A 15,854-nucleotide genomic window follows, 5' to 3' on the forward strand; every position below is an offset into this window, starting at 1 on the left:
TGCACCTTACCAAGACTGTTTAAAGACCAAAGTATTGTCTTGACTGTGACTCCCATACTATGACAAGAAGACAAAGTGACATCAAGATGCACTATAGAATGCAAATGTTGTCATGTGATAAGACATACTAAATGGTCTATGGCCAACATGCAGGCTATTCTTGCAAAGACAAAAGAGCAACTTTTTTTTTTTTATCATTTAGGACAAGAGTAACTAAAAATAATTAACGCAACCCTATTACTTGTAAATTAGAAATAAGTTCTGCTTAAACTAGAAATATCTCAATGAGATATCCATTCCATCAAATATAATAGTAATCGTTGCCACAAGAAATTCAGTGACCTTTTTAAAAAAGATTATAAAATTGAATTTATTGAGTTTCACACAAGATGCACTTATAAAATTAGTACTGAATGCCATTATGACAGAAGTGAGTGTCATCCACACTCCCAAGAGCATCTGCAAAGGAAATGCAATCTTCAGAGAATAGCGCGGAAACAGAAAACTCAAGCGGAACAGAAAGACACACCGAGGTGGTGTTCCTGGTCTGTCCAGGGCTGCGCTTGGCAAGCTTTCCCCACACGGCTCCTGGTTTCCATGGACACTTTCTTTCAGTAAAAAGAATAGTTTAAAAGTGGGGCCCCACTAAAACATACACAAAATAAAAATGTTCATTTTAAACTTAAAATTGCTTCCTGGTTTTACAAGGCATAAATATATAGCATCTCCAACAGCTATCTTTAGATTCTGTTAGTGCAAACATGAGAAACCCTCCTGTATCTCATGCAGAAGCCAAAGCATCCAAACCCGTTTTATACTTATCCAGGGTACAGGCAAACCATTTAAAATATGCCATCTGTGCCCAAATATTTGCATAAGAGCCGAGTTTCAGAAGACAGCATAGGAAATGAAGTTAAGAGTACCATCTTTCAAGACATCAGAAACGGTCAACTTTCTTTCTAAGAGAAGTGCAGAAAAGATTCTTAAGATAAAGTAGGGTGGCAAGAACTTGTCCTGGGATGCAAATAGGTAGTCATGAAGCAGGAATAGCATCTTTATCTCAAATGAAAACCCCAGAGCACCTTTTGGTTGCTAGTTACTGTGTCCCAAACACCCTACTTACGGTCGGTCATGTGAGGGTCTCCTCCCCACACAGAACACACCCACAGAAAGACAAATGCATTTTACAAGCCCAGCAAGGTGACACTGATCAATTTGCTGGGAATACTTTAAAACTGTTACTCAAAACAAAACAAAACCCAACAAACTAGCCTGCCGCTAGCAACAGCTATGCAGTGGCTATTCAGCCAATTCAACACCAAATCCTTTAACTTGGAATGAAGCAATTAGCCTTAAAGCAAAGCCAGGTCACACTGAACCTGTGCCTTTTACTCTGTTGACATTGATTGCTCTGTGCCTTTTACTGTCACTGGGCCCGTGTCACACAGCTCACACTCTGCCCTGAGTAACCCAGGCAGCAGGAAGCATTTCTCAGTGACACATGACCTGTATAAAGTAAATGACTGGGCCAAGCGCTCACTGTTCCTAGAGGACGCTGCTATTCATCAGGTGGTAGTTAAGTAGCCTTCTATTCTGACTAGCTCAGATGTATTGCCAAGGATGACTCTGGTGGTAAGAACATTATCTGGACTTAGATGTAGTAAGTTGTCAATGCTTTGGCAGATGGAGTCGTCTGGAAAGAGTGTGTGGAAACAGTCTGAGGCTGGAAAGGGAACTCATGGTAGAAGCTTCACAGTTTCCCAGGTGTGTCCTTATACTGAAGAGGCCTTGAGGAAAACCCAACGTTCTGGAAGCCCAGGCCGACAAAGGAAAGGAGGTTCTGCAGTGCTCGGGCCAGGTGCCGGAAGCAGCACTGCTGTTGGCCAAGCAGGAAGTGTTCACCAAGTGTCAGCATCCAGAGTCAGGGCCAGAGGCCACCGCTGTTCCGTGATCTGCCCCTCTGCAAGGCCACATTACTGGAAGAAAGATACTAAGATTTGCTTGCCATTAATAATTTAAGTTTTTAAATAAATATTTAAGTGCCATTTTTAGCAAGTGTCCTGGCACCCAGAATTTGTGGCCCGGGGCCTGCATCTTCATCTCATTAGTCACAAACTCAGTCAATCCGGTTCCCACAGATTGTGAACCTGTCTATCTCTAACAAGTCTTTCTTTGAGGATCTGTGCTTTAACTCAGAATTTTCTTGCGTTATGTCCTTCTCATCACCATCTGGGGTTGTCAGGAACTGATCAGAATTGCTGGTCACGAGTAAGGGTATGACATTTTCCTTCTGATGGCCAGGCTGGCTGGTGACGGAGGCAGACAGGTTTTCTTCTGTGGGAAGGCCTGTGGAAAAGGAGATGATTTCCCTTCAGTCACAGTAAATACTTATCAAGCTACTTACATTTTCAGAGTACTGGAAAGTATCTGTCAGCTTTCCTCTTAGATACACCAAATGAAAACTAAAAGCATACTATATAAGCTGTAATTTACAATAAAATTTAGAAGCTAGTCACACTCTGTTCATCCAAAAATATTACCCACCCCATAGGTAACACTATCGCCTGATTCTGGAAAGAGCCTGCCTCTGATTCTGCCGCTCCCTCCCATGTGACCCCAATCTCTCAGAACTACTGCCTGAGTGGAAAACAGCACCGGCTCTTCACCCTGACCCGGGGAAGAGCTAGGCAGACTTACCGTGTTCCACCTCTTGTCTGTACACTCTGCCTACACTCAGACTAGTATCATCATCTGCAGGAAGTCTCCCACCCGCTTGCCCCTGCCCAGGAATCTAGGAGCCTGGTAGTGGAGGCACCTGAGGACATTAGGACCCACTGACCCCTGGATTATAAGTCTACCTTCCTCCCCTTCCTTTCCCAGTACTTTCTGCTTGCTAGGTCAAGTGTTCAACCATGGAGCCAACATCCTCAGCCTCATTCAGTACCCTCTCCCCACAATTTGATCCTTAAGGAAGCTTTAAACCAGTGAGTTGTAGATAAATTGACATGTGCACTCCTGCGAGACCTAGTGGTCTTCTGTGACTCCGAGAAAGTGAAGAGCTAACACTGTCTTCAGCTTTGACTGGTACCCCTTCAGGGCCTGACTTCAACACCCTCCGGCATCATCTCTAGCTTGTAGTCTCTTGACCTCTAGGGCATCCTTCAGATACTCATTTTAAATATACTTCACATGACATGGTCCATGATCTGGTGGCTATCCTCCATTAGACTAGGCCCTCTTGAAAGTAAGATATACATGTACTAATTTCTTAATGTAAGAGACCCCATGCTGACACACTTGTAATCTTTGCATCATGTTCTTAGAGCTTAGTACTATCCGAGAAGACACACAGGAGCACCACCTTGGCTTAGATCCTGGACCAGCCGGTTCCTTTGCCCTGTTCAGAACAAGATTTGCACTCTCCAGCATAGCTGGGTGCTGTCCAGATGCTGGCCTCCTCTCCCTTTCAATTCTAAGCCAAGAGCCTTGCAAGAGTGACCAGGCCCTGGGCTATGGGGAGGTAGAGTTCTAAGCCTCAGACCAAGTCAGTCCTACCCTGGCACAGCACCACCTGGCTGCTGTCCTCCCAAACACCAAAGGCCTCTGCCCAGTCCATCTTCCTGACTTCACTTACTGCAGCCTGACACATGCTCCACTTACTGCTCTTCCCCTCTCCCCAAAAGTCCAGATCAAGTTTGTCCAGAGCAGGGACAAGGCCTTTTTCTCCCCCCATTATAGCCCGTGGTCCTGACATGTAATAGGTTCTACAGAACAGTGCATCAGCAAATGGAGTAACAGTGCTGGGTCAGGTGTATCTGTCCTAGAACGTAAAGGACTCACAGTGAAGTAGAAGGAAACCATCTCTAAGCACCCCTTGACCTTGGCAGAACAGTGATTTACCAGGAAGAGTTCAGATGATGAACTCTGAAGCAGACGTACCTTGAGAGGACTTGCCCTTGCTCTGGGATTTACTGGAGGGTTTTCCAGGTGTGCTGGCTGGGGGAGGATTAAATAGCTTCTCTTCCATTTTGGCTTCCTTCACGTATTGACAGGACTTTCCCAATAGCACAATGCTATTAAGTACTTTCAAGGAGATCAACCTAAGAAAAGAAGCAAAGTTGGTGGAAGTGATCTAAGTCATGATGTGGGCCAACCTCTTAGCCTGACTTCTGAGATGTGAGACAGGTTGAGGGATGGGCCCAGGAGTCAGAAGACCCGGGCTCCGCAACATGAGCTCCTTGTACAAAGCTTGAGTTTCCTGAGGCTCTTTATCACAAAGGAAGACTTCTGATACATTCTACTTCCTAACAAATTCTATCAGCCATCAGCTTTTCCTAATACAGGTAATCTAACATATATTCTTTTCTATAAAATAGGTAGATTCAGATGGACAAAAAAAATAAGAGACAGTTTCCCATGTGGCACCCGTATATTATTAGCCATTTGCTCTAAGCACATCATCTATACCTTCCCCCTGTACAGAAATGGGGTTGATTTACAAGGCTGTAAGTGGAGATAAAGTGGGAACGAGAGGAGGAGCATGGCCTCTGTGTGAGTGGAGTTCTTTGTGGTCTTGGGCAAACGTCTTCACAGCTGATAGTTACATAATACATGCATACATACACACACCATATATAATACATATACACACATACATACACACATACACACACACACACACACCATACATACTACATAGTTTTACAAATATTTTTTCTTGTCCATTACTGTTCCTACTTTGTGGTATGGGCTATATAACAAAAACTTACTTGTAATGTAAGAGCTCCCATTTCTGGACATCTGGATTATTTCTAACATTTTGCTTCTATTAAAAAGTTTGTAATTAAGAAAAGTTAGCTTAATCTTGTACTTTATTAAAATAAACTGCTAATACCTATAACTACAATCATGGAAATTTTAGACCACAAACTAATAGTGTAAAACATCTGCTATAATTATGGCAAGACAATTTAAATTTAGAGAGCACAGCATCCCAGTCCTATCATCTCACATACCATGGACCGTGACTGACAGCTGTAACAGGAGGGAACATGGAGGTTGCTATTTTGTGCCTGAGATAAACTGTCAGGAACACGGAATTACAAGCCAGTGAGCATCATCAGTGGCTCAACTTGTGAGTTAATGCAGGAGACATGAGGATTCTTGCCTGGTCCCCAGGCCTTTCACTAGGGGCTCAAACACAGCACAGATGGCCCCATGGAACACAGGTGCAAATCTGCTGTTAGTTCCAGGTCGCCCCATACTATCCCCTTCCTTCTCCCGTTTCCAGGGTTTCCAAACTTATCAAACCAATCCCCAATTCTAGTCATCCCTACCTCAGGACCTCCTCTCCCCATCCCTAAATGTTGCTTTTGTCATAGTAAGTGACAACTCTATTGCCTTCCCTGCTTGAGCCCAGGTTCTGCAGCCACATCTGAAGTTGCTCCTTTACACTTCGTGTACAGGCAGTGTGCACCCACCTGACACATGCTGTCCTCCCACTTTGAGCACCGCCATTCCAGCCTTGGTCACCTTTCCCTGGTAGGGCCCATTGCTTCCTGGCTCAGCGTTCCTCTTGCCACACTCCAGTCTGTCCTCCACACGGGAGCTGAGTGGCTCTTACAAAAAGCCTTCTTGTGAGACTCTGGAGCTACCTCCCCTGTCAGGGGCCTTCACACAGCCCACTGCCTGCTTGCTTTCTGCTGTGCTCACAAGCCACCATCTGTCACTCCATCTCCTGACACCTCTACGTTTTTTCTTCACTCTGCTCACTACCAGCAGTCTCTCGAGAATGTATCTCCTGTCTTTTGCATGTTACAACTTCAGAGATACCAAGGGACAAAACTTGTCTGTCTTCTTTTTGGTCAATCCCTAGAGCAGCCTGGAACCTGACAGCCAAGGCTGCTGAATAGATGGGGAAGGGCAGTGGTGGGTCGTCTTCTCCCCCTACAGCTGACAGGCACACATCCTCTCTGGTGAACTATGCAGAAGCTATTGTAACAAACAAAGGTTTTCAAGTACGCTATATGAAAGCATCACTTTCCTGATTTATGTTCAACTATGAGAACAATTAAACAAAGCCCGGAGCAAGTAGAAAAAAGAGAACTATGCTGAGAATACCAGCGGGCAGGGTGTGGGAACCTGCACTACGGAAGGAGCAGCATAGTTTATGTTGTTAAGAAATATTTTAATATCTACTGTTATGCAGTCTAAGTACAAAGAAAACTCCCAAATATTGACCCAAAAAATAACACAGTTTAAAGTTTTAACATTGTCTTCAGTGTGTAGTTGGAACACCTTTGGCCTATTAGTAAAAGAAAAGGAGAAAGAACAAAAGGCCAATGTGACTCCAGTCAAAGGAAGAAACAGCTCAGGGAAAATATGCAAAAAGACTGGAAGAGTCCAGAACATAAAAATAAAAGTCAATTTTCTGAGATGGAAGTTTTAACTCCTACCTCGAAAAGAAAGCATACAGTAAAATTTCTAATATTGTATAATTTAATATAAAAAACTTAATGTCAAATTTAAGAGAGCTGTGTACAGTGGCATGCTGCCAGTAATCCCAGCACTCAGGAGGCAAATGAAGGAGAATCAGGAGTTCAAAACCAGCCTTTGGTATACAATGAGCTCAAAGCCAGTCTGAACTATTCAAGATCCTGTCTCAAAAACAACAAAAGGTGTGCCCTGAAGATATAGTTCAGTTAGCAGAATGTGTGCTTAGCATGCAGAGCCCCAAGACAATGCTCAACACAGCATACGCCAGGTATGGTAGTGCAAACACCATAATCTCAGCACGCAATCAGTCATGTCACCTGAACAAACACAGCTCTGGAGGAGGGCTGAGACAGGTACAGTGAAACACTCCTGACTTACAATACACAAGGGACAGCAAGTGCAGCCCACAGGAGTGACTGAGCTGCTTGTACAGTCTTGGGTGCCTGCCACATGCCCAGCAGTGCAGGTACCAGGAAGATAGACATAAAACTCGAATGTGAAACTGGAACAACAGATGGCTTTGGAAAGCCGGTTCTACAGGAAGTTAGAACGCCACAGCCTTTTCCTCTGGTGGTGCTCAGGGCTGTACTCCCACAGACCAGCCCTCCTCAAACCCATGCCCATGTATCCCACATAAACCGGATCAGTCATGGGTTCCCAATTCCCCTTTGGACAAAGACATCAGAACTCAGGTTGGCTCCTTACTTTACTTCACTTTTTGAAAAAAATCATAAAGTGGCAAAATAACATTTGATATAATCATTTTCTTGTTGTCATTTATGATTATTATAAATTACTTAAACTGTTTACGTACTGCTTGTATTTCACAACCAGACAGGTATGTAAGCTAGCTAGGACCAAATCTGCGAAAGTTTCAGTTGGCCATAGCCACAGAAACCAAATTTTTGCATCAGTAAGGTTAATGTGAACCAAGCCCAGTGTGCTGACTATTAGGGTGACAGTACAAAGGGAAACCAAAGGTGGTGTTAAATATGGAAATTTGACTCTAATGAAAGTCTATTCCTAAAAAGAAAAAAGTGTGGATGAACTTTTAGTCTTCAACAAAAAGACCTTACTATAAACTTTTGATTCAAACTCAAGTACACAGAATAGGAAAAATACCACTGGATGCAATTAGCTTCTATTACATCTTGCAGTCAATACATACTTTAAAGTCAAAGCATAATCAAGAATAGTTGCTCTTACCCAAAATAGAAGAGTATGACACAGGCGTAGGACAGGATTCCTTGCACTTTAATTGAGCTTGTTACAACTCTGATGAGCTAGCCAGAAACAAACCACAACACACAAACACAGAGACAAAACAGAACCATAGAGTTATTGGTTGACATTTAGAAACTGCTTTTTCTCTCTTATGTTAACATCTTAGAGCACACCTGCATCTAAGTCCAAGAGACTGGTCTAGACTTCCTAACACAGTAAGTACACTTCTTCAGTCATCTGTGGTGGCCTGGGTTTGCTCAGGCAAGGCCAGCTGCTGCCCACTCTGGGAAGCTCCACCACAGTGTCTCACAGATGACACTTCTACATACATCTCACAGAGGCACACAGCAGCTGCCATTTGTAATGTAGAAACTCATTCTGTAAGGTCTGAAGGTACTCATCCAAGTCTTGCTAGACATAATACCAGTTGAACAGTTTTTTCTCTTTCCTGGTTTTTCCTATCCACTGTTCAAATTCTTTAAGAGCCCCCAATGACTTGTAGGGAACATGGAGCAAAGGGAACCTTGAAAGACTTACACTCTTGAAGAAACTAAGCACACAGTTAATTACTTGAAAGCCACGAACTTCTGTCTTTTTGGTTACCTATGGCTAGCACTTCATGTCATATGTAACAGAAACATAGACAGAGTAGTGTTATCCCTGGAAGCCTGTTGAATGAGTCTGGTGGGAACAGCTGAGAGAACAGTTTACACATGACAGCTACACGAGTGGCTACATGGAAATGAAGCAGAGGTAATTGGCTGCCTATCCAGTAGTGTCAAAATTCTATTGTGGTGCCTTGAATATAATTAAATGCTACAAATAAGAACAACAGAAGTGAGATATGGGAATGGACTGTCATATGCTTAGTCCAATCTCATTGTAAGAAAAGTACCATAAAGCCCTTAGCTGTACCACAGCCTCTAGCACAGAAAGCTACTCTTGCACAACAGCCACTACCATCTAACTCACCCTTCTATTAAAGCCACTACCATCTAACTCACCCTTCTATTAAAGCCACTATCGTCTAACTCACCCTTCTATTCTAAATTAGTTGAGCAGTCTGGATTTACCCTCATCATCTTTTAATACCAGGAAAAAACAAGTAGAAAAACTTGACATTCTATTTTTTCAGTTTAACTTTTACTATAACCTTTAAAATCTAAGTTTCTTCAAAATTTTAGGTAGCCTTTTCCTAAAGAAAAGAAATTTGCATTACTATATAATAAGTGACTAAAACCATAACAATGCTTAGGATGTATTATCTGTTAAGCTGTTGAAATTTTACATTAAGCCTGTCATTGCTCACCATCTAAAACTGCTGGGCAAACCAATCTAAACATACTTGCTGTGACTTCTAGCTTTCTTGTACATGTGTTAGTTGACCTGCAAACAACTGCTTTCAGGCCTTCTGATAAACAGCTCTACTTGTTTTGGAGCTGAATCCTGTAGTGTAGAGGGGCAGTCAGACCCTCCTTAAGCACACTGCAATGCTCAGTTCTGCTTACCACTCACTGTGCCCCCGTATTGACTTCCTCAGCACCGAACTCATGGCATCTAGCACATCAGTCTTGATGTGCCCTCTAGAAACAGCATCAGCTATGCAGCCACCTCCGTGTTCCAGGCGCCACAGCACAACGGCCACCTCTGTGCTCCAGGTGCCACAGCACAATGGCCACCTCTGGGATTAACCATTAGAAAAGACAACTGTTTGCCCAATGGATAGGCAAGAGAGTAGCCTCACTGTTAGGAAGGCTACCTGGACAAGCAGTCCCGTGATGGCCCTTTCCCTCTGCATAGCTCAAAACTGAAAGGATGCATTTCGAATTTAAGACAAACTTTTCTTTCAGGTTACTTATCATTTCTTAAAATAAGCAAGTCCTGCTGAAACAAAGTTACTGATAATACGTACTGATGTTTTATGATGGCCATGTCATGACAAGAACAGAGAAGCATGAACTTACTAAGACAGCCAGCGGGAGAGGAATAAATCCCATTCTTCGTGCTACCGAGTCACTGTAGTCTGTGTATGCCTGCATTGAAAGGAGGAAAGGGCTCAGTCGGTTACTCAGCATCTAGAAAGCACTACTCACTGTCAGTGGACGCTCTGAGCAGGTGCCTTCTGAACACAAGAGAACCCAGAACCTGCCATGTAACTGAACAGAAGGATGCAGATGTCAACATGAGTTTCAAGTAAAAAGCTCTATTATGCTGCAGAACACATTCTATTTAAGTATTTAGTGTCTAGAAGAAGGCAGGGTCAAGTCTTTAGTTTTATCTGTAGCACATTTATCCACTGCTGAGTTAATTTCAGATAACACCTTTAATGGAATGCTTACATTTTTCTGTCGGCTGCTAACAAGGTCAAAAGCAAGACTGGCTCTATATTCACTGTAGACCTGAAGGCAAATGAGAAAAAAGGATGATATAGACTAGAGCAAATACATGCAGTGGAAAGTCTTAGACTTTGTAGAGAAAAATGCTTCCTAATTACACTAATGCTAATTAGCAACCAGACACCCATCGCTTGAGGAAAACAGTCTAAGCTCCCCTGAGCTGCTACATCCATGGGTTTATAAAAGATTTACTTTAAAGACAAGTAACAGCCAATGATTCTCAATCCCAGCCTTTAGAATTTCAGGGGAAGGGGCTGTTTTAAGCAGTGCTATATACGGGAAAAATATTTCTGAAGTCCTGACTGCACAACGAAGTATTATGACTGAGTATTTAACCACAGCACCTTCCCCCAGTGGGATGCTGACAGAGAGTCAGAAATGAGGGCTGGACCGACTGCATTAGAGCCCTGCAGCCCCTAGGGAGCTCTGACAACTGCATCTTTACTAAAAATGCCATGCTACCTGAAGCAAGCCTTTAATTTTAGTTTCAGGTACTGAGAAAAAGACCCTATGAAAAGAACGATCCTGTGGGGAGGAAGCCAAGAGAGAAAAGGATGAGCTCACTCTCCACGCGGGCTTCCCTGAAGGGACAGACGAGATGCTTCAAGCATTCTGCGAACCAGAAACACAACTCTCCAGCTGAGGCCACACTCAATTTTAAATCTTTGAGCTAAACAATAAATAAGTATCCAGAAAGCTGATGGGCCAGTTCTCCATTCTGGAACTAAGGATGAGGTTGTACAGGCCACCCCACCTTCACTGTATTGTGATTTACAGCCTCAGACCTAGTTCTAAAGATACTACAGAAAATGGTTACACCATAAAGCAAATCCCTCAGAACTTCTTCAAGTAAAATGTACAGCTCATCTCCTGGAATTTAGGCACCTGTATATATAATCCCAGCATGTTGGGGCAGAGGCAGACAGATCTGGCCAGCCTGGTTCACACAGTGAGTTCCAGGACACCAGGGTTTATAGAGAAACCCTGTCTCTAAATACCAAAAAAAAAAAAAAAAAAAAAGCCAACTTTTAAACTTTGAAAGTTTGCTAACTTACAAACCTGTCAAGGTTTTGATGGTTCTATTTTAAAAACAGACTCAGTACGATTTTAATAACTCATTTTCATAAATATAGTAAACCAAAGGCTACACCTTTATAAGAAATCAATGAAACATTGAACAGGAATTACTAGAAATACATACATCTGCAGTGATGTCATTGAATTTCGTGATAAAGGCATGCTTTACAATATCCACGGCAATTTCTGATGCAATCACCATACAGACGTCAGGAAACAACACCCAGAGATGATCTATAAACATAGAAGAAATGCACAATTAGAATTCTTTACATAAGCAGAACCTGCATCTCAAGCTCCCAGCAGCCTGGGACCTCCAAAGGGCACACTCTAGCATTGCCAACTCATAGTTTAGAAGTAGCACTCTATCAATTGCAACCTTCACTGCTGGAGTAACACTTCACCAAATTAAGGATAATAGTTATTCAGGCCTGTCCTAGTACCACTTCGCCTGCAGGCCAGTGTCCAGCAGAGCCCTGACTCTGACAAGTCTGGACACCAGAGAGCTGACATGGGTCAGAAGTTCTTTAGAAAAGCCATGGCTGCCTCACTCTGACAGCAAATAAATACACAGCCACTATGCTGATGCTCTTCCCTCCCCAGTCACTCTGACTTAAGGTTCATTTATCTCACAGCCACACGGACATAGCTTACAACACCTCAGCATGAAGGGCAGGCCTGCCTACATGGACAACACAGGGCAGCTTTTCTGAGTCTGGCAACTCATGAACTCACTGAAGCTATGAGACTCCTGGGACTCTTAAAACCAAGTGCTGCCACCTCCTGCAGTGTTCTTATACAAAATTTCTAAGGTCTAAATTCCAGTTTCCTCATCTACAAAATAAGAATATAGAAATGTATATATCTCATTATTCTAAGATTTAATGGAGTACTGGTATGCAACAATGTACTTTCCATACAAAATAGTCTTTTTGGTGTTAGTTAACCAGGGCACAATGGGAAAGCACGATGTTCAAAACAGTGGAAGCATTCAAGCATGGTGTTCTGTCACTGCACAGTGGTGATAAAGGAGACTTAAGGTACGATTACAGGAGTTCATAGATCCAGTCCTCAGGAGGCTCAGGGCTTCCTTTGGCATAACAATTCCATCCCGGTGGGACTGATCCCATCTGGGCCACAGGGTCACACATGCCCACTCTGTCTTTTGTGGAAACTTGTTAGCTGATCTTGGCAACTATGCACCAACATCATCCAGTCAGAGAAACAGCTCAATGGGTAAGAGGCGCTTGCCGCCAAGCCTGACCACTTGAGTTCATGCCCCAGAACTGTCATTATCAAAGGAGTAAAGCAACTGTCACAAGTTGTTCTTCAACTTTCGCTTGAGTGTGTGAGCATGCCCATGCACAGGCATGCACACATGCACACACATGTGTAAGTGTAAAACTAATTGTTTTGAAAGCATCTAGCTAACACAAAGTCAGGTGTGTAGCATTAGGAGCTTTGCCAGCACAGGTCAAGTGGCCTTTGGATCTATTCTGATCACAACTGATAAGATCTACCATTTGACCTTACAGGTTTTGTAAAAAGGTAACTTCTGGAAATGTGTTTCCAAACTCAGCATCACTTTATAAGTGATCCCAACTTTTCCGATGTCTCCGAAAACAAGCCACAAACCACTAAGTTAACAAGAGGCCTCAGATGCTGAGGGTATCCTCCATGTTGGCAGTAACACAAGAAGCATAAAACACTGCCTGTTCCATTAAGAACACAACTATACATCAAGAAATCCAGCTTGTTAATGCCCAGAGGGAACTACCTGAGAGTGCTTGCCTCCCACCTCACTCTGCACTGTGATTGCCTTCTACCTCAGTAGCTTACAGTCCTGAACACATATGAATGGGGCACAGCAGCTAACTGAACAGGTGAACACTTGTGGAGTCTGACAAGGTTCTGTCAGCCCAGATTCACTCCATTTCTAAATCCACCCCCATTTGAAAATGGCCAGTGTGATGAAGAGCAGGGCTCTAGCCTAATGGTAACCAGAGTAACCGCACCAGCCACAGCTCCAACAGAAGCCCTGAGCTGCTGGCTTGGTGGAGTATGCTTATTCACCACAACACCTGCAGAGGCGCTGTGGGTCTTATGAGAAATGCCCACATCCCAACCTGCAGAGGATGACACATCCGTTCCCCTGGAAGAGCCATTTCCAATCACAAAGAGTCAGTGGTACATATGGTCACTTCAGCCCTGACTTCACTCTATGTGAAAAGATGATCTGTTTTGTTTGTTTGTTTGTTTTTGTTTTTAGTTTTTTGGAGACAGGGTTTTTCTGAATAACAGCCCTGGTTCTCTTAGAAATCCCTCTACAGACCAGGCTGGCCTTAAACTCAGAGATCCACCTGCGTTTGCCTTCCAAGAACTGAGATTAAAGACTTGTACTACCAATGTCCAGCCCTGATTTGTCTCCAGAGTAAAACAGGATACCATATTTGATTCCAGAGAGAGTTACCTGGATTCCAAGAAAACTGCTCCATGTTTCTTAAGCACACTATTAACAAAAGCACGTAATTTGTGAATCGTTCCTTAATATCTAAAAAAAAGAGCGAGATTGACCAGTAAGTGATAAAGTGTATTAAGTAGGAAAATACTTAAGTAATTCTATTAAAACACCTAAAAAAAATAGTGATTTTTGGAACCCATGGGGTTCCATTTTAGGCACAAAAATTCACAGTGCTCAGGTCTCTTATATAAATGCTGTATCATCTGTACATAACCTACTACCTTCTGTCATATGCTGAGTCAGTTCTAGATCTCTCATAATACTTGACACAACTTAAAAGCAATGAATATAGTTATTTTACTGTATTATGTAGGGAGCAGAGACAAGAAAATGTCTGTCCATGTTCAATACAGATGTGGTTCCTGCTTAGAATATTCCCTGCAGCCATTACCATATAGGCTGGGAGCGCAGACACACAGGTTTAACTGCTGACTTGTGTGTGTATGTGTGTGTGTGTGTGTGTGTGTGTATGTGTGTACACATTTGTGTATGCACATATATACATGTGTGTAAGCCATTACTTAAATTTCCAACATATTTCTAGTATGGAAACTTAAAAAATTAAAGTTGTTCAAATTTAGTCATTAAATGCCTCCAACAGTCTTTGGGAATATATGACAACTGTTTTCATTTTATAGAAATCAGAGCATAAAATATAAGTAAAATAATACCAGGAAATATCTAACCTGGTATGAAAGGAGCATGTAATTTCTTACCCAAGAGAATACCGGTATTGTAATAGCATTCCTTGGTGGTATGTAGAGAATTTGTGTGTGTGTGTGTGTGTGTGTGTGTGTGTGTGTGTGTGTTATGTGTGTGTGCGTATGCAGGATTAGGTTTCACAGTGGTGTTTGTTTGAAGGTATTAACTAGTTGATTAATTGGAATAAATTTGTGAAAATAGAAAACTGAAGCCACGTTAAAGACAGTTTATGTATTTCATTATTTTCAGTTGTTATTTTCTTCTAGGAGTCCAAGATACCATGTAGTCAGGAACTATAGTACGTGTGACAGTGAGTGTGCACTGTGTGTGTGTGTGTTCGTGTAAGGCTGGGAGCTATCACTCACACAGCACAGCTTGCACTTCACCTGACTGTGGCACACCTGTCAGCATCCAGCAGCTCCATTTCACCTCACCGTCCTCCGTGGAACTGACTTTGCTTCTCCACTCCCTGTTCTTGTTGCTCTAGAACATACCTGGACTTTCTTTTCATTGCAAATCCCCTCTAGGTAAGCTACCTTTACTGTCTGTAGCTGCCTTAAACTCTTGAACTCTTCCAGTTAGAGCTGGCATCTTCCTTCCCCTCTAGCGCTGCCAAGCTTCTCACTTGTAGCAGGCCTAAACTGTACTTTCAGTGGGCACAAATGCTGCGCTATCTGTGAAACCAGAGCATGAATCCTTACACAATTCCATGTGTAAGGTACATATAACAACTGATTTTGAGGTACAGAGCACAGAAACACTTCCTGGAAAAGCATTTGTAGGGTTTCCAAGTGCACATTCTGACCCACTCCCCAACACGTGTGTATATTCTTTCACATGATTCCAAGGGGATGTAACTTAAAGTGTGTCCTAGTATAGCTACTAGCAAAGTCAGACCGAAGGGAGGAAATATTCTCTGTACTTAGTTAGAGACGGATCTTAATTCACGGAATTGCTTTTCTGATGTTTAACTGGAATTTTATACAACTATTCACAAATCTGTCTCGGCATGTGCACTCTATCCTTTCTAATTTTCATAAACAAAGTTAACAAAGAAATGTATTCATAACAATCCTACTGAGAATGGCTCTATACAGCAAATCTGGTTCTTAATGCAATCATTATTAGAAGGAAAAGGTACACATCATTGAAGTCAGCCAGCGGGGCTTCTGTGTATAATGGAGCCACAAAGAAAGCTGTCCCAAGGCTTGGCAGAGTGGCTAGAATGGTCATACCCTCACAGCATGGAGAAGCAGCTAGCCTCCACCTTCCTTCTTAGCACTGTCAGCCTACAAGGGCATTCTGGGAGGTAATGCAGTGACGTCCCATTGCCTTGCCTTTGAATCTCCTTAACGATGAGTGTGAATTTATTGGTCATTTTTATATTTTCATGTTCAAATCCAATCCTTCTGCTACTCTAAGTTATATCACTTTCATAA

The 15,854-nt window shown here is 42.7% G+C and overlaps 1 protein-coding gene across 1 annotated transcript in view; it reads right to left on the reverse strand.

Annotated features, from left to right (window-relative positions):
• Nucleotides 1-343: 343 nt before the first annotated feature.
• The window catches only part of Tapt1 (transmembrane anterior posterior transformation 1), a 51,344-nt gene continuing 35,833 nt past the window's right edge, over nucleotides 344-15,854 (reverse strand). The window contains exons 8-14 of the mRNA XM_021210632.1: nucleotides 13,663-13,743; nucleotides 11,317-11,426; nucleotides 10,059-10,118; nucleotides 9,684-9,752; nucleotides 7,702-7,778; nucleotides 3,940-4,100; nucleotides 344-2,346 (exon numbers count right to left, since the gene is read on the reverse strand). Of these exons, the coding sequence (XP_021066291.1) occupies nucleotides 2,117-2,346; nucleotides 3,940-4,100; nucleotides 7,702-7,778; nucleotides 9,684-9,752; nucleotides 10,059-10,118; nucleotides 11,317-11,426; nucleotides 13,663-13,743 (788 nt within the window). The 3' untranslated portion in view covers nucleotides 344-2,116. The remainder of the gene's footprint in view (nucleotides 2,347-3,939; nucleotides 4,101-7,701; nucleotides 7,779-9,683; nucleotides 9,753-10,058; nucleotides 10,119-11,316; nucleotides 11,427-13,662; nucleotides 13,744-15,854) is intronic.

The sequence above is a fragment of the Mus pahari genome, chromosome 13 (assembly GCF_900095145.1).
Source record: "Mus pahari chromosome 13, PAHARI_EIJ_v1.1, whole genome shotgun sequence".
Taxonomy (NCBI): Eukaryota; Metazoa; Chordata; class Mammalia; order Rodentia; family Muridae; genus Mus; species Mus pahari.